We start from the raw sequence: 18,021 nt of genomic DNA, 5'->3' as shown, positions 1-18,021 counted from the left end.
GCTAGAATACACAGTGTTCAGGGATAGCAAGGCAAGACGAGCGTTTGAGAGTAAAAAGTGTTTAAATTGTATTTTTTAAATGAAAATAACCAATCATTTTGCTAGATAAGACCCTTCTTCCTCGGCTGGGATCGTTTACAACTGCATTTGTGATCGTTTTAAGCCGCATTTAAACTGCTTTTTGGAAGTTCAAAATCGGGGCACCATATCAGCCCATTAAATGGAGAAAAATCCTGAAATGTTTTCCTCAAAAAACAATTTCTTTACGACTGAAGAAAGAAAGACATGAACATCTTGGATGACAAGGGGGTGAGTACATTATATATGATTTGTTGTTCTGGAAGTGGACTTCTCCTTTAATTGCAATCAATCGAAAATGTATATCATAGATAAAATGTATTTTAAGTGCTAGGACTTAAGTACATCGTTTATATTCAATTATTTTGTAATTGCTTCTATTGTCTTTGAAATATATTTAAAGTGTGCTGCTGAATGTAGCGACAAACATTTACTAATTTACTACATTGAAAACATTAACCATACATGTAATATTGAATAGTACACTGTGATTTACAGATTTGCATCTGTTTAGGTCCCTGCATTGAATTTGTATGTAATTTGTGTGTGCAAATAATTAGATTCGCTTTTGGTGTGCACACACTATTATTTTATCTGCAAGTACATTTTTTTAAATATTAAAAAAAATGCAATTGATGTTAATATCATGTGTTCGTGGCAATTGTATTGCCCAATTCACATCACCCCACACAAATTTGCATCTGTTCCAGTCTCTGCATTGACTTTGTATGTAATCTACGTGTGCAAATAATTAGATTCGCTTTTGGTGTGCGCACACCATTATTTTATCTGCAAGTACATTTTTAAATTTTTTTTAAATATTAGAAAAGATGCGATTTGAGGTGAATAACAGGTGTTCGTGGCAAACGCGTCGCCCAATCTTTGCTTTGCTTTGTTCGCAATTTGTTTGCAAATTCACATCTATTTGCGCCTCTGCATTTTGTATGTAATGTACTCGCGCAAAAAATGTAATTCACTTTTGCTTTGCACACACTATTATTTTATCTGCAAGTACATTTATTTATTTTTTTTTTAAATATTACAAAAGACGCAGATGAGTCGGCGCTGATAAACTTGTGGGCAGCGTGGTGACAAACAGCACGGTTGTGCTCCGGACGTCCGTGTTCGAATCCCAACTCGAGGACCTTTCCCGATCCCACCCCCCATCTCTCTCCCACATCGCTTCCTGTCAATTCTGATCTGTCCTGTCACAATAAGGGCACAAAATGGCAAAAAAAAAGATGCAAATGAGGTGAATGTTGCGTGTTCAAGGCATTCGCGTTGCCTGATTTGCTTAATTTTGCTTAATTAAATACACTTTTGGTGTGCACACACCATTATTTTATCTGCAACTACATTTTTTTTAAATTAGAAAATATGTGATTGAGGTGAAAATTGGGTATTCGCAGCAGTCGCGTCGCCTGATTTGTTTGATTCGCGTCTTTGCAGTGACTTTGTATGTAATGGACATTTAAACAAATAAATGCTAATTTATCGTAGAATATACATTTAATGTACTCCAGCTATAATAAATTGTGATTTGATGGCAGATAACATGCATTTAAAGGATAGTTCATACCTCACGATTTACTCACCCTCAAGTCATCCTAAGTGTATATGACTTTCTTCTTATTGTATTAAAAAAATGTCCTGGCTCTTTCAGGTTTTATAATGGTAGTGAATGGGTGTCGATATTTTGAAGTTCAATAAAGTGCATCCATCCATCATAAAAAGTACTCCACACAGCTCCAGAGGGTTAATAAAGGCCTTCTGAAGTGAATCAATGCATTTGTGCAACAAAAATATCCATATTTAAAACTTTATAAAGTTTATAAAGTGTCTGGAAGCATAACATTCATGAATACACTTTAGGATTTGAGGTTGAAAAGTGAGTAACGCATTCAGCTGCACTGTGTTTTTTGGATATGTAGTTACTCAGCAGGGTTCAGTAAGGAAAGGCGTGATGGTGGTTCAGTAGCTGTGAATGTGTGAATGTTTCAGACGGGCCGTGTGTGTGTTTGCAGAGCCGTACAGCTGAGGGGGAGGGGCGGCGGCGGCGAGGATGAGGAGAGTCGTGCCGCCCCGCAGGCTGAGCGGTGACTCATTAAAATCTCACGCTGTAACAGCTCCAGCAAACCTGCAAACTGCCTCTCCCTCTGCCAGGCGTCTCTCATCATGACTCTGAGAGCGCGAGGCGGCCAGAGTGTTTGTTTTTTGCGCCGCGGGATTTACGTGTTGGAGAGTTGCCGCTGCGATCTTTCTTCTCCGTGCGAATGGCGTCTCGGACCCCCTCCTCCTTTTCTTTCTACTTCCCCCGGTTTTTCCACGGTGTTCAGATGAGTAATGTTTTCTTCCAGACGGCTGTTTGGCAGCGTTTGAACTTTTTTTTGCACTCCTGTTTTGACAGACAGATCCTGCCAAATGTTTAAACGGAATCAGACGTGAAATCTCACGCAGTCGTGCATGTCGTTTTATAACATCTCTTTCTTGTCTTGCAGCAATGCTGAGTCCCCCCAACGCTGCTTTGCAGAACCCTATCGGGACGGCCGGCACGGGGCAGCAGACGGCGCCCACTCTACCCAGTTCCACGCCCATCGACCCCAGCTCCATGCAGAGGGCGTACGCTGCCCTCGGCCTCCCCTACAGCAACCAGACCCCCACACAGGCCCAGTCCCCCGCACAGACGCAGGGCCCCGGGCAGCCGACTGCGCAGACGCAGAACCAACACCAGCAGCAAATGAGACCCATCAATGCACTTGGTAAACGGTTATTATATTATAGATAGATAGATAGATAGATACATTTGTTTATATAAAATATGAAATGTGATGTGAAAAATATAATGTATATTAAAATGTATTATGTTTTATGAGTAATGATGATGATGATGATGATGATGATGATTTTTATATTGCTCATAAATTTTGTAAATGTCTAACGTATATTAAACATTATTTAGAGAGTTGTATTTTACATATTTTTATTTATTTGTTTTTACTTTTTTAATAAAGTTTATAATACATAATATATAATACATAAGCAATATATTATATAATACATAAAAACAATATAATACAACAATATAAAAAAAAAAAAAAATCCATAAAAAATTATAATATAAAAGGAGTGTGTGTGTGTATATGTGTGTATGTATGTGTGTATATATATATATATATATACACACACACACACACACACACATATACATATATACATATACATACATATACATACACATTTTAATTTATTTTTTTGTTTTTACTTATTAATTAAATGTTTGTACTAATATATCATGTCAAAAATATATAATTTAAAACACATAAAATACATGCATAAAATAAACAATAAAAACAAACAAGTGAATAAAGGCACATAAGCAGTATCTATCATTGAGAGAATTTTACAGGCTTTATTAAAGATATTTTGAAAGACTAAAGTAAAATGAGATGTTACATTGGCATTTTATTTTAGTTAATGTGTATTTTATTTCATGTAATGAATATTTTATGGTTTTTGTTTTAGTATTTAGTGTTTTAATATTTCAGTAGTATTTTTAGTTATGTATTGCAGGGTTATTATATATTTCAATCCATTAGAAATATAATGTATTATACTTAAAATATAATATATTAAATATTTTATTTAATATTTAAATAGTAAATATTTCCTATTTAAATAGTAAAATAGTAAATAAAATATTTAATAAATAAATAATATAAATATATTAAAAATTAATTATGGAGTATATTATTGATATATTTTTATTTTTTGTCCAGGGGGTGGTCAAATGAATCCAATCGGCGTACCGACATCAGAACAGGCTAAGCTGCTCCAGGATGGCACTATGCCATCAACCCTTAACCCTAACAAGTAAGAAACGGGACACACACCAACCAAAACCAGATTTTTTAATGCTGTTTACTTACTAAATATTATCTTGTCTCGTCTTTACACAGTCAGCTGATGACGGACGGCCCAACGGTAGTCAACATGGGTAACCTGCCCACAGCGGCCCCTCTGTCCGCCACCGGTGTGAGGAAAGCCTGGCACGAGCATGTCACTCAGGACCTCCGCAACCACCTTGTACACAAACTGTTAGTAAACACCACTCTTAAACTATTATATATATATATATATGTATATGTATATGTATATTTCTCATTATTATCAATGTTGAAAACAGTTAAGGTGCTTATTTAATGCTGTAAATGTTTGTTTAGGGTGCAGGCCATCTTCCCTACGCCAGACCCCGCTGCCCTGAAGGACCGCCGCATGGAGAACCTAGTGGCGTACGCACGAAAAGTTGAAGGGGATATGTACGAGTCGGCTAATAGCAGGGTGAGCACAAACCCTCTGTCAGGGTTACACCTCATCCAAAAGGCTGATAAAGTGAAATTCATAAGTTGATTTTAACACTGATGTCTGTGTGTGTTGTATAGGACGAGTACTATCACTTTCTGGCGGAGAAGATCTATAAGATCCAGAAAGAGCTGGAGGAGAAGAGAAGGTCCCGATTACAGAAGCAGATTATTAACCAGGCGCCCATGACTGCAGCGGGACAACAGCCGCCGGCCCTCAACCAGCCTAATGTCATGGGACCTCGGCCACAGAGTAAGTCACTTAAAAACTTTTGATCTTTTAACTAGGGCTGTGATGGTCGCGATGACGTGACGTCACACAATCAAGCACAAAATAGTGTTTCTGCAACAATTATTCTGCCGTGGCCATGTTTAGTGTCCTCGCCAGCGGCAGCAGCAGCAGCGAGCGCAAGTGCCTTTGCAGCCGCTGGAAAAGATCCGCGTTCACGCGCACACAATAGGGTAAAGCTTGCAAAGCTCCGGGAAGAGTAATTACCATGTATACGTCAGAGGGAAATAAGGACATACTTGAATGAATTATTAATAAACTAGTGTTTTCTGAGCCAGTGACGCAAAGATGACGATCCTGACTCGCCATCTGCTCATTGGATGCGTCTTTAGAGAGAAATGCATCTCTACGGATTTTAAAATTAAGGAGTTTTTGTTTTCGATTTGATTTTTTTTTTTTTTTTTTTTTTTAGTAGTAAAGTAGTAAAGTAATCATTTAAAGCTCGTTTCGTTTAATTTTTGTGCTGTTCAACACTGAGACATCAGAAAGCACATCTTGTTTGTATTTTACATTTTAGGGGCATATTTACTAAAAGACGAACGTTTTTGAACAGTAAAATTTGATCCAAAATACAGCAAAAGCTGTAAAATTTTGAAATATTTTTACTATTTAAAAGAACTGGTTTGTATTTGAATATATTTTAAAATGTAATTAATTTCTGTGATTTCAAAATGCTGTTTTTCTGAACTTTCTATTCATCAAAGAAACCTGAAAAAATTGTACTCGGCTGTTTTCAACACAATAATAATAATAATAATAATAATGAATGAAGCAAATCAGAATATTAGAATGATTTCTGAAGGATCGTGTGACTGGAGTAATGATGCTAAAAATTCAGCTTGAAATCACAGGAATAAATTACATTTTAATAATATTTAAACAGAAAACAGTTATTTTAAATAGTAAAAATATTTCAAAATTTTACAGCACTTTGGATCAGGCTTGGTGAGCAAAAGAAACTTCTTTAAAAACATTACCAGTCTTACTGTTCAAAAACTTTTGACTGGTAGTGTAATAATTAATAATTTAATCGCACTATTTTTTCCACAATTAATCACATTAAATTAACGTTAAATGCACAGACGTTGCCAATTTAGTCTCTTCTCTCTTTGCAGATGGACCCGTGCCTATGCCCAATGTGCCAAATCAGATCATCAGTCGCATACAGGTGTCTCAAGGTACTTCACCAGTCCCACTCGCATCCAGTCACACATTTGTTTTCCCAACAAAAAAACAAAAATGTCTGCATTATCAATATTTTGTGTTGCTTTTCCAGCAGGGTTGAATCCATTCGGTGGAATGCCCAATGTGCCGATGTCTCAGGCCCCAATGGCAACACGCGCCGCCTCTCCGATAAACCATCAACAGATCAACATGAACCAAGTCCCGACGATGAACATGTCTCCCACGCGAATGCCCCCGACGCAAAGTATGCTGGGAGCTCACGGCGGGAACATGGTGGCGCAGACGCCCAACCAGACGCAGTTCATGGCTCAGCCGCAGTTTCCCGCCAACACCAACGCCATGAACGTCAACATGGGTCAGCCCAACGCGCAGGCGGCCGTTTCGCAGGTACGGGCGTGTACTTACATCCTAGAGTTATGTCATAGCACATGACGACGTCCCCTCTAAACTTTTGTCCCTGCTTGTGTGTGTGCGGTCTCTCCTTCCCCAGCAGCCGAACGCTAACCTCTCCCTGAATGCACTTGGCCCCTTGGCCCCCACGCTAGGCTGCCCCGCGCCCCCTCAGGCTCCACTCCGCGCCACGCCGCCCCCCAACGCCACCGCCAGCACCACTAACCTGCCAGCAGCACTGCAGCCCAGTCAGGCCTCCACACCCACCCCCGCCCCTGCTCAGGGCACCCCGCCTCACATGCAGCCCCAGACGGAGCTGCCCCTCCCTGCCCAGCAGCACCCTGGAACACCGGTGAGAACCGCAGAAGCATCTTCAGATACAAAACCTAGTGAGATTCCTACACAGGCAGCATCCTCACCCGAATGGAGCCTCATAACTGAATAGTCATGAAGTAGTTGGTACATAGATGGTATCTATGGAAGCCATTGCACTCACAAGGAACTAGGATTCCACAATTTGAGGAAAAATCTAATTGTGACTTAAATTTTTTTTAAAAATTAAAAATCACAAAAATCGGACTCAAATTTTTTTAAAATCTGACTCAATTTAAAAAATAATAATAATAATTTAAGTGCGATTTCAAAATGGTTTGCACTCTTTTTACAATAATTATTAATCATTTAATAATTATTATTATTAATAATATTTATCATTATTATTATTATTATTATTATTATTATTATTGCTGCTTCTACTACTACTATATAAAAAATAAAAGTCTAGGCTGCTGCAACATTTGGCCAAAAATATTGTGATTATATTCCAATATGACTGTAAACCCGAACTTAGTAATATTACTACTTCTACTACTAATAATAATAATATTAGTAGTAGTATTAATAATTATTATATATTATACAATGCTACATTTAATATACATTTATTTATTATTATTATTATTATTATTATTATTATTATTATTAAATAAAATATTGAAACAAGTACTTTTACTTTTGTAAAATTTCACTGTAAAATAAAAATAACTCTAATAATAACAATAATATTGATAACCACAACAATAATATAATAATAATAATAATAATAATTATTATTATTATTATTATTATTATTATTAAATAAAATATGAAATGAAATAAGTACATTTACTGTTGTAATATTTCACTGTAAAATAATAACCCTAATAACAATAACTGTAACAACAATAATAATAATAGTAATCATAATTATAATAACAATAATGATAACTGTTATTATTATTATTATTATTATTATTAAATATTGAAATAAGTACAATTGTAATATTTCACTGTAAAATAAAAATAACCACAATAACAACAACAATAATAATAATAATTATATTATTATTATTATTATTAATAATAATAATAAAATATTGAAATAAGTACTTTTACTATTGTAATATTTCACTGTAAAATGAAAACAACCCTAATATCAACAACAACAATAATAATAATAATAATTATTATTATTATTATTATTATTATTATTAAAATATCAAAATACGTATTTTTACTATTGTAATATTTCACTGTAAAATAAAAATAACCCTAATATCAATAACAGTAACAACAATATAATAATAATAATAATTATTATTATTATTATTATTAAAATATCTAAGTAATTTTACTATTGTAATATTTCACTTTAAAATAAAAATAACCCTAATAATAATAACGATTTATTATTAAAACTACTACTTCTACTAAATAATAGCATTAGTTAACTACAATAACCCTAACCTAATTATTATTACTACTGATTATTACTACTACTAATAAATATTAATAATAATAATAATATGAAATATTACTAATGTCGTTATATTTACATTTATTATTACATAATATTAATGTTGTAAATTGTTATATTTTATATATTTATTATATATACACTGGCTGACAGCAATCCTTTGACTTTAGAAGACAGAATCAGCTCAATGGCCACCTTTGTGTGGAAAGTTCACCTTTGACCTCGGTAGGCCGCTCACTAGGTTTTGGAACAAAAGAAACGGTGCCGTCTTTCCAGAGCGACACCATATTTGTTCAGCCTTAAGTCAAAATTTGAATAAAGTCAATAAATCTGATACTTTGCCTTTCAGAGCGGTGAAAACCGTGTGCCCACCCCAGCGTCAGCAGCCAGCGCCGAGCTGCACTCCCAGCATGCCGTGCCTGACGTACCGCCCAGTGACACTAAAACAGAAGAGCAAGAATACGAAATAGGCAACAAAACGGAGCCCAAGATGGAGGTGCGTTTTGAACAGCAAATCACGTGACACTGAAGACTGGAGTAATGATGCTGAAAATTCAGCTTTGATCACAGGAATAAATTACATTTTAAAATATATTCACATAGAAAAACCTTATTTAGAATTGTAAAAATATTTCACAATATTAGTGTTTGACTGTATTTTTAATCAAATAAATGCAGGCTTTTTCATGGTTGTTTTGTCTTTGTTAGACGGAGGACGACACAGGCTCCCTATTGGTCAAAAAGGACGAGCAGGAGGGGTTGGAGGCTAAGCAGGAGCCAATGGAGATGGAGGACAAGAAGACAGACTTGAAGACTGAGACCAAAGAGGAAGATGAAAGCAGGACGAACGGCACAACGTCCTCTTCACCGTCCCAGTCTCGCAGGAAAAGTATGAACTGATATTTCTCTTTTCCGTTGGCTCATTTTTCCTTGTTGCTTTCATTTATGTTTCTTCTGTCTCTAATGTGTTTCCTGCTCTTTGTCTTTTCAGTCTTTAAGCCAGAGGAGTTGCGGCAGGCGTTGATGCCCACTTTGGAGTCTCTGTACAGGCAAGATCCAGAGTCATTGCCCTTCAGGCAGCCTGTGGACCCTATACTTCTCGGCATCCCTGTGAGTGTCACTTATGTCTTTATTAAGTCATTTTTGGAGACATTAAATAATGCGGAAACTGTATGAGTATGCATTTGACTGAACTATGAAGGTGTTTCCTGTCTTCAGGACTACTTTGATATCGTGAAGAACCCCATCGACCTGTCCACTATCAAGCGCAAACTGGACACGGGTCAGTATCAGGAGCCGTGGCAGTACGTAGATGACGTGTGGCTGATGTTCAACAACGCGTGGTTGTACAACAGGAAGACGTCGCGTGTGTACAAGTACTGCTCCAAACTGGCCGAGGTGTTCGAGCAGGAGATCGACCCCGTCATGCAGCTCCTCGGGTACTGCTGCGGAAGGAAGGTGAGATGAACACTGACTTTCACTTCACATTCTGTTGTCATAATTTCACATAATAATAATAATAATAATAATAATAATAATAATAATAATAATAATAATGTGTGAATAAGTGTATATTAAATATATTACTGTTTAATAAATAGTTGTATATTTCCACAACAACAATAATGTGCAAATAAATGTATAATTATATAATAAATAGTTTATACAATAGTAGCACTCAATAATCATAATAATAATAATAATAATAATAATAATAATAATAACAAATGTATTTTAATTATAGCATTGTATAATAAATGGTACAATAATATCTCCACAAATAATTACAAATAATAATAATAATAATAATGTGCAAATAAATGTATTGATATATGATGGTTATACAACAACAGCAACAACAACAACAATAAATAAATAAATAAATGTATTTTAATTACAGCATTGTATAATAAATGGTACAATAATATCTCCACAAATAATTAAAAATAATAATAATGTGCAAATAAATATTAATATATAATGGTTTTACAATAATAGCACCTAATAATAATAATAATAATAATAATAATAATAATAATGTAATTATAACATTGTATAATAAATATATCAATAATATACAATAATATTGCCACAATTAATTAAAAAAAAATTAATAATAATAATAAATGTGTATTAATTATAGCATTGTATAATGGTTTTGCAATATCTACACTAATAATAATAATAATAATAATAATAATAATAATAATAAATGTATATTAAATGTAGCATTGTATAATAAATGGTTGTAAATTATTAATACTGCTAATGTGCAAATAAGTGTATATTAAATATATTATTGCTGGACTACAATTTACATAATAATAATAATAATAGTAATAATAATAATAATAATAAATGTATATTAAATGTAGCATTGTATAATAAATGGTTGTAAATTATTAATACCGAAATAATAAATAATTAATAAATAAATTATTAATTTCGTTTATGTAAAATAATATTAATACAACAGTAGTGTGGTTTTCACTACTACCGTTAAAGAACCTCCAGTATTTTCTGGTCGTCTGCACACAAACTCGACATAAACAGGCTTTTCCGGTCATGTGTCTGAACTCCATTTTCTCCTTTCCTCCCACAGTACGAGTTTTCTCCTCAGACGCTGTGCTGTTACGGCAAGCAGCTGTGTACAATACCCCGAGACGGCACTTACTACAGTTATCAGAACAGGTGAGACGATACACGTGCCCTGCCATGAGGTAACGATCAAGTAGTCGACAGCCTTAGAAAACATTTAAGAGGACATTTGAGTTAAAGCAGACGTGCTCTCCGTCATGTGCTGTAGTTAGTTCAGCCGTGTGTGGTTTTGATGCACATTGGGCAGATCAGACATCATATTAATTGACATTAAACCTCCCTATGTGTACACTATGTTCATATGTGTTTTCTAATACAAGACTGCTCGATCACAACCCCCTCCCCCCCGTTCTCTTTCTTCACGGTTTCTCTGCTTGAAGTCTCCAGCCAGTCCTAATTTATTGGCAGTTGTAATATTTGCACTGGCACATTTATTAGCTTTTTTTGCTGCGAATTGCCTGCTTAGTCATAACAGGCTCCCTTGCACCCCCTGCAGCACAGAGCACGTCACTACAGAACCTCTACATAAGCTCATTGACAAACATATGCCCGCTATCACTTATACACTCACATCCACTGCAAATTCATTCTGGGGGTTTTTTATGTAAGAATTTGCCCAAATTTCTCTCCATTCTCAGTTTTCACCCAAAAACTGAAAATGTACTCACATTTACTCACTCTCAGGCCATTTAAGATGTATATGAGTTTATTCATCAGAACAGATTGAGAAGTTTCACATTTCATCACTTGCTCACAAGTGGATCATCTGCAGTGAATGGGTGCCGTCAGAATGAGAGTCTAAACAGCTGATAAAAACACTAAGGTAATCCACAAGTAATCCACACCACTCCAGTCCATCATTTTAATGTCTTGTGAAGTGAAAAGCTGCATGTTTTTAAGAAACAAATCCATCAAGACATTTTAAACGGCTTAAAACCATTGTTTCTTGCTAAAATATGAGTTCTCTATCCATAATATCACTTCCACTCCTGTGGAAAAAAAAAAAGTCATTTTGTCTAAATTGGGAGAGAAATATAAACAGATCAAGCAGAGTTTACAAGCAAAAACTATGGAAGCCCGCTTTCACAACTTAATCAAAAATAAAAAAGGTTATTGTGACTTATCTCGCAATTCTGAGAAATAAAAGCGCTATTGCGTGAAATCTAAAGTCAGAATTCTGAGATATAAACTTGCGATTCTGAGAAATAATGTCAGAACTGTGAGAAGTAAACTCGCAATTCTGTGAACATATCAGTTTTTTTTTTTTTTTTTTTTTTTTCTTCTGAAAACTGGACTTTTTAATTGCAAGTTTGTCACAATTTTGAGATAAAACGTCAGAACTGCGAGATACAAACTCGCAATTGCAAGAAAAAAAAAGTCTATAAAGTTTATATCTTGCAGTTCTGTCTTTATTTTGCGCAATTGTGAGTTTATATCCCACAATTCTGACTTTATATCTAACAAGACTGACTTTATACCTCACAATTGTTTATATCTCACAGTTCTGAGGAAAAAAAAAAAAATCAAATTGCCAGTCTATATGATGCGATTCTGAGGAAAAAAGTCAGAATTGTGAGATGTAAACTCAAAATTGTGGGGGAAAATTTGTCAGAATTACAAGATAAGTCTTTTTTATTTTTTATTCAGTGGCGGAAACAGGCTTCCATTAAAAAAAAATAAATAAATAAATAAAAAATGGTTCAATATGGTTCTTAACAAATATTTTGATGTTTGAGGGTATCAAGAGATGAAGATTTTTCACTGGAAGAAGCGGTATTATGGATTATAGACTTATGGTTTGAAGTTAAAACGCTTCAATAAATGATTAGTTTCTTACAAAAATGCAGCTTTAAAAGACATTAGATGATGGACTGGAGTGGTGTGGATTATTGTGATGTTTTTATCAGCTGTTTGGACTCTCATTCAGACAGCACCTGTTCGCTGCAGAGGATCCATTGGTGAGCGAGTGATGCAATGCTGTATTTCTCCAAATCTGATGAAGAAACAAACTCATCTACATCTTGGATGGCTTAAATACGTGTACATTTTTTAGCAAACATTCCATTTCGGGTGAACTATTACATTGAATTTTCCCATTAAACACTTGGAAGCCATTCACATTACCTTCACACTTATGTTGAACAGCGTTGAATGACTTTTAAAGCATTAGTTCACTTCCAGATTGAAAATTTCCTGATAATTTACACACCCCCGTGTCATCCAAGATGTTCTTATCTTTCTTCAGTCGAAAGAAAATTAAGGTTTTTGAGGAAAACATTCCTGGAGTTTTCTCCATATAGTGGACTTCAATGGGGTTGAAGGTCCAAATTGCAGTTTCAATGCAGCTTGAAAGGCTCTACACGATCCCAGCCAAGAAATAAGCATCTTATCTAGCAAAACAATGTCATTTTCTAAAAAAATAAAAATTTGTATACTTTTTAACCACAAATGCTCATCTTGCACTAGCTCAGCCTCACGCATCACGTAATCATGTTGGAAATGTCACGCGTGGCGTAGGCGGAAGTACTGACCTAGTGTTTACAAAGCTAACATGCAAAGAAAGTCAAACACCCTGGGTAAAACAACAGTGTTGTTTTGTAACTCAGTTGTATGTGTTTGTGACTCTACAGGTATCATTTCTGCGAGAAGTGCTTCAATGAGATTCAGGGAGACAGTGTGACACTAGGAGATGATCCTGCTCAGCCCCAGACGTAAGTCTCTTTTAAACTCAGTTGTGGAGATTTCATCACTTTTGTTTGAAATCATTCCAGATGATTCATTTTTTCCATTCCATAATAAATGGAATGTTTTAAACGTTCAAATCTGATTGTGCATCTTCTTTGTCTACAGCATGATCTCTAAAGACCAGTTCGAAAGGAAGAAGAATGACACGTTAGATCCTGAGCCGTAAGTAAACGCTCCACTTAATTTCACAGGATTCCATCAAGTAGCACATGCTCTGATAGTAGGACTATACTGACGTTACACCACATGGCTTCTGCTCACTGGCGCCCCCTGCTGTCAGCAACAGAGCGCACAGAGACACTCCCACCACACGAACACAACACTAGTCTGCAAGCATCGGTTTTATACAAAACTCGTCCACACCTCCTACAAAGGCGCAGTTGCATTGGTCCGCTTGCAAATGCGTAAGAACTGGAGGGAAAGAAACTGAATGATGTATTTCATACCAACTACCTGCTTTTGCAGTTAGTGCCTATGCATTCAGACACAAAGCTGCCGGAATACAAAGCGCAGGAAGCGTTTGCGTCTCCCGTTAATCAATTCTTCTTCTTTCAGGTTTGTTGAATGTAAAGACTGTGGGCGGAAGATGCATCAGATATGCGTCCTGCATTACGAGGTCATCTGGCCTTCCGGGTGAGTTTGAAAACACCTCAGAGTGAACGGTGTCGGTGTGAATATCGATTCTGGATGCGTTGCGGGACGTCGGCGCTAATGAGCGTTTCTCTCTGCAGTTTCATCTGCGATAACTGTTTGAAAAAGAGCGGGAAGACGAGAAAAGAGAACAAGTTTTCGGCAAAAAGTAAGTAATGGGATTGTGATGTGATGCTTTAATGTTCAATTTTAGCTCAAAATGACAAGTGAGTTACTCGCCCTGTCGTTCCAAAATGTTGACTTTTAATTATCTTCAAAACACAAATGAAGGTAGTTTTAATGAAACCTGAGAGATTTCTTTCCTTCCACTGAAAAAGTCTGACGATTCAAAGACATCATAAATGTTATCCATATGATTGAGTGGTTAAATCCAAGTCTTCTGAAGAGACATGATCACTTTATATGATGAACAGATGTAGTTTAGGCTAGGGCTACCCCCAAATAGTCGACTAACGGTTAGTTGATGAGAAGAGGCTTGGTCGACTAAAATTTCTTAGTCTTTTACTTGCAAAAAAAACAAAAAAACACAGGAAGTGGCGAAGTCATGTAGACAGATCGTTAACGGCTGGTCTATGTGGTAAAACAGTACATCTGGCAAGACATTCAAACACTCACCTATCATTCATTAAAGGAGAAGTCCACTTTCAGAACAACAATTTACAATTAATTTACTCACCCCCTTGTCATCCACAATGTTCATGTCTTTCTTTCTTCAGTCGTGAAGAAATTGTTTTTTGAGGAAAACATTTCAGCATTTTTTCCCATATAATGGACTGCTATGGTGCCCCAATTTTGAACTTCCAAAATGCAGTTTAAATGCGGCTTCAAACGATCCCAGCCAAGGAAGAAGGGTCTTATCTAGCGAAACGATCGGTTATTTTAATAAAAATACAATTTATATAATTTTTATTCTCAAACGCTCGTCTTGCCTTTGCAGCCCTTGAACTCTTTGTATTCTGGCTCAAGACAGTTAGGGTATGTCGAAAAACTCAAAACCCGTATTTTCTCCCTCAACTTCAAAAATCATTTCAAAATCATCCTACATCACTGCAGAAGTACCAACACAGTCTTTGCAAATTGAACATGCAAAGAAGATCAAACACCCTCAACAAAAAAGGTAAAACAGCGATATAGGACGATTTTGAAGTTGAGGGGGAACATGAGATGGGAGGTTTTTGACATACCCTAACTGTCATGAACCGGAACAAAAACAGTCCAGGGAGAGCAAGACAAGACGAGCGTTTGGCATTAAAAAGTATATTAATTGTATTATTTTTATGAAAATAACCGATCGTTTCACTCGGCTGGGATTGTTTACGACCGCATTTAAGATCGTTTGAAGCTGCATTTAAACTGCATTTTGGAAGTTCAAAATCGGGGCACCATATCAGTCCATTATATGGAGAAAAATGCTTAAATGTTTTCCTCAAAAAAAAAATTCCTTTACGACTGAAGAAAGAAAGACATGAACATCTTGGATGACAAGGGGTGAGTACATTATTTGTAAATTGTTGTTCTGGAAGTGGACTTCTCCTTTAACCTCAAATTTGGTTTTTCATCTAAAAGATGAAATGTATGTAGTAGCAACTTCACATGGCAGCTCAATCTGAAATTTAACCTAGAAAAAATGTGCGCTATTGAAGTGTCTGTGCGGAGCGTGAAAGCTGAACAGTAGCGAGCTACTGCATGACAGATGGAGGCGCCTTGCGGTCACTTACTCTTAAAATACTAATTTTTGGTCATACAGATAAAAGTAATGGATCTTTCTCATCTGTAAAGACTCTGTTTATTTGTGTGCACTCACAATAACAACAAAACATTGTGCTTTTGTAAAATAATTAAAGCAAACAGGATGCGCTTTCTGCTGTCTAGGTCTCTGTGAACTTGAAAAATCTATTTTTAAATGAACCAATTCAAATAGAAAAACAAATTAGATTTTTTTCCAAAATGGTTAGTTCGAACCAGCTTTGAGCATAATGTCTGTAAACCCCCCCCAGTAAGTCTCCTCTGCTCTGATTGGCCTGTTGTGATTGGCACAGAGAGGAGTACTTGAGCAAGTTTGCGAGCGCTGCCATCTGTGTTGCCATGTCTGTTGGTCGAAGCAACGCAGATAACGTCATATTTAGCCCCGGAATGTGAATTTACCAAGGGAACTTTGACAAAAAGTGTGTATTTTATACCCCGGAACGTCTTTAAAAACTCTCTCTTGAGTGTGTTTTTGTGCTACAATAATAAGTGTTTTCACCTTCGATCCAGGGTTGCAGATGACGCGGTTAGGCACTTACATAGAGGACCGGGTGAACAAGTACTTGAAGAGACAGAACCATCCGGAAGCTGGAGAGGTGTTCGTGCGAGTCGTAGCCAGTTCAGACAAAACGGTGGAGGTCAAACCTGGCATGAAGGCCAGGTAAACCTAACCCTCATGCTTACCTTTTATCTTTCCATCCTTCGGTTGACCCTTCAGAGAGCAAGTTGGGTTAATCTCTTGCTTCGTTTCAGGTTTGTCGACACAGGAGAGATGCCCGAAAGCTTCCCCTACAGAACCAAAGCACTTTTCGCCTTCGAGGAGATTGACGGCGTGGACGTGTGTTTCTTCGGCATGCACGTGCAAGAGTACGGCTCTGACTGCCTTTTCCCTAACACCAGGTAAACTCATAATAGAGTTCTTTTTAAACAGCAGACGTGTGTGCAATCCCAATGAAGGTTAAATTCTCCATCTTTTTTTTTTTTTTTTTTTCCCATCTAGACGGGTATACATATCGTACCTCGATAGTATTCACTTCTTCAGACCTCGCATGCTGAGAACAGCAGTCTATCATGAAATCCTCATTGGCTATTTGGAATACGTCAAGAAGCTTGGGTAAGTTTCTTCACTTCCTTGAGACCGACAAATACAGTTTCCAAAGTTCATGCCCTGAACTTTTGAACATTTTGACTGCAGATACGTTACGGCGCATATCTGGGCGTGTCCGCCTAGCGAAGGTGACGATTATATCTTCCACTGTCACCCCGCCGACCAGAAAATCCCAAAACCCAAGCGCTTGCAGGAGTGGTACCGCAAAATGCTGGACAAGGCCTATGCTGAGCGGATACTGCATGACTACAAGGTACAGCAGGGACCATGTGATCTTTAAAAACCTTGATTGCCATAAAGCACTCAATTGTATGGTCTAAATACGATGTGTTTGTGTTTAATAGGACATCTTTAAGCAAGCAACCGAGGACCGTTTAACGAGCGCAAACGAGCTTCCGTACTTCGAGGGTGATTTTTGGCCCAACGTGTTGGAGGAGAGCATCAAAGAGTTGGAGCAAGAAGAAGAGGAGAGGAAAAAAGAAGAAAACACGGCAGCTTGTGAAACTCCAGAGGTGATGCTTTTCATAGGGTTCATTATTTGATATTCTGTAGATTAATTTACATTTCTTTTAAAAACTTCAAACATCCTTTATAGACTGTTTTATTGTTCTCTAACAGGGCACGCCAGGGGACAGTAAGAATGCAAAGAAGAAGAACAACAAGAAAACAAATAAGAATAAAAGCAGCGTGAGCCGAGCTAATAAAAAGAAACCTGGGATGCCGAATGTAGCCAACGACCTTTCTCAGAAACTCTACGCCACAATGGAGAAACACAAAGAGGTCTACTATATGTTCTTTGTCTGGTCATTGAAGGATTAGTCCACTTAAAGAATAAAAATTTCCTGATAATTTACGCACCCCCATGTCATCCAAGATGTTCATGTCTTTCTTTCTTCAATTGCAAAGAAATCAAGGTTTTTGAGGACAACATTCCAGTATTTTTCTCTATGTAGTGGACTTAAATGGGGATCAATGGATTGAAGGTTAAAAATGCAGTTTTAGTGCACTTTAAAAGGGCTCTACACCGAGGAATAAAGGTCTTATCTAGTGAAATGATTGGTTATTTTCTAAAGAAAAT

The 18,021-nt window shown here is 36.5% G+C and overlaps 1 protein-coding gene across 4 annotated transcripts in view; it reads left to right on the top strand.

The window, feature by feature from the left end:
- The window catches only part of crebbpa (CREB binding protein a), a 56,848-nt gene that overhangs the window by 34,490 nt on the left and 4,337 nt on the right, over window positions 1-18,021 (top strand). Inside the window, exons 6-28 of one of the 4 annotated variants that reach the window (XM_051094513.1) lie at window positions 2,577-2,837; window positions 3,855-3,948; window positions 4,035-4,172; window positions 4,299-4,416; window positions 4,518-4,689; window positions 5,841-5,903; window positions 6,005-6,297; window positions 6,401-6,652; window positions 8,445-8,591; window positions 8,804-8,984; window positions 9,087-9,205; window positions 9,314-9,553; window positions 10,698-10,786; window positions 13,324-13,404; window positions 13,544-13,600; window positions 13,994-14,071; window positions 14,170-14,237; window positions 16,346-16,496; window positions 16,589-16,735; window positions 16,836-16,949; window positions 17,031-17,196; window positions 17,288-17,455; window positions 17,562-17,723. In XM_051094513.1, coding sequence (XP_050950470.1) covers window positions 2,577-2,837; window positions 3,855-3,948; window positions 4,035-4,172; window positions 4,299-4,416; window positions 4,518-4,689; window positions 5,841-5,903; window positions 6,005-6,297; window positions 6,401-6,652; window positions 8,445-8,591; window positions 8,804-8,984; window positions 9,087-9,205; window positions 9,314-9,553; window positions 10,698-10,786; window positions 13,324-13,404; window positions 13,544-13,600; window positions 13,994-14,071; window positions 14,170-14,237; window positions 16,346-16,496; window positions 16,589-16,735; window positions 16,836-16,949; window positions 17,031-17,196; window positions 17,288-17,455; window positions 17,562-17,723 — 3,359 coding nt within the window. Of the gene's footprint in view, window positions 1-2,576; window positions 2,838-3,854; window positions 3,949-4,034; window positions 4,173-4,298; window positions 4,417-4,517; window positions 4,690-5,840; window positions 5,904-6,001; window positions 6,298-6,400; window positions 6,653-8,444; window positions 8,592-8,803; window positions 8,985-9,086; window positions 9,206-9,313; window positions 9,554-10,697; window positions 10,787-13,323; window positions 13,405-13,543; window positions 13,601-13,993; window positions 14,072-14,169; window positions 14,238-16,345; window positions 16,497-16,588; window positions 16,736-16,835; window positions 16,950-17,030; window positions 17,197-17,287; window positions 17,456-17,561; window positions 17,724-18,021 lie in introns of all 4 variants that reach the window. The other 3 variants (XM_051094515.1, XM_051094512.1, XM_051094516.1) reach the window with 3 other exon arrangements.

Source organism: Labeo rohita, chromosome 22 (assembly GCF_022985175.1).
Source record: "Labeo rohita strain BAU-BD-2019 chromosome 22, IGBB_LRoh.1.0, whole genome shotgun sequence".
NCBI lineage: Eukaryota > Metazoa > Chordata > Actinopteri > Cypriniformes > Cyprinidae > Labeo > Labeo rohita.
This window is presented reverse-complemented; position numbering and strand designations above follow the sequence as displayed.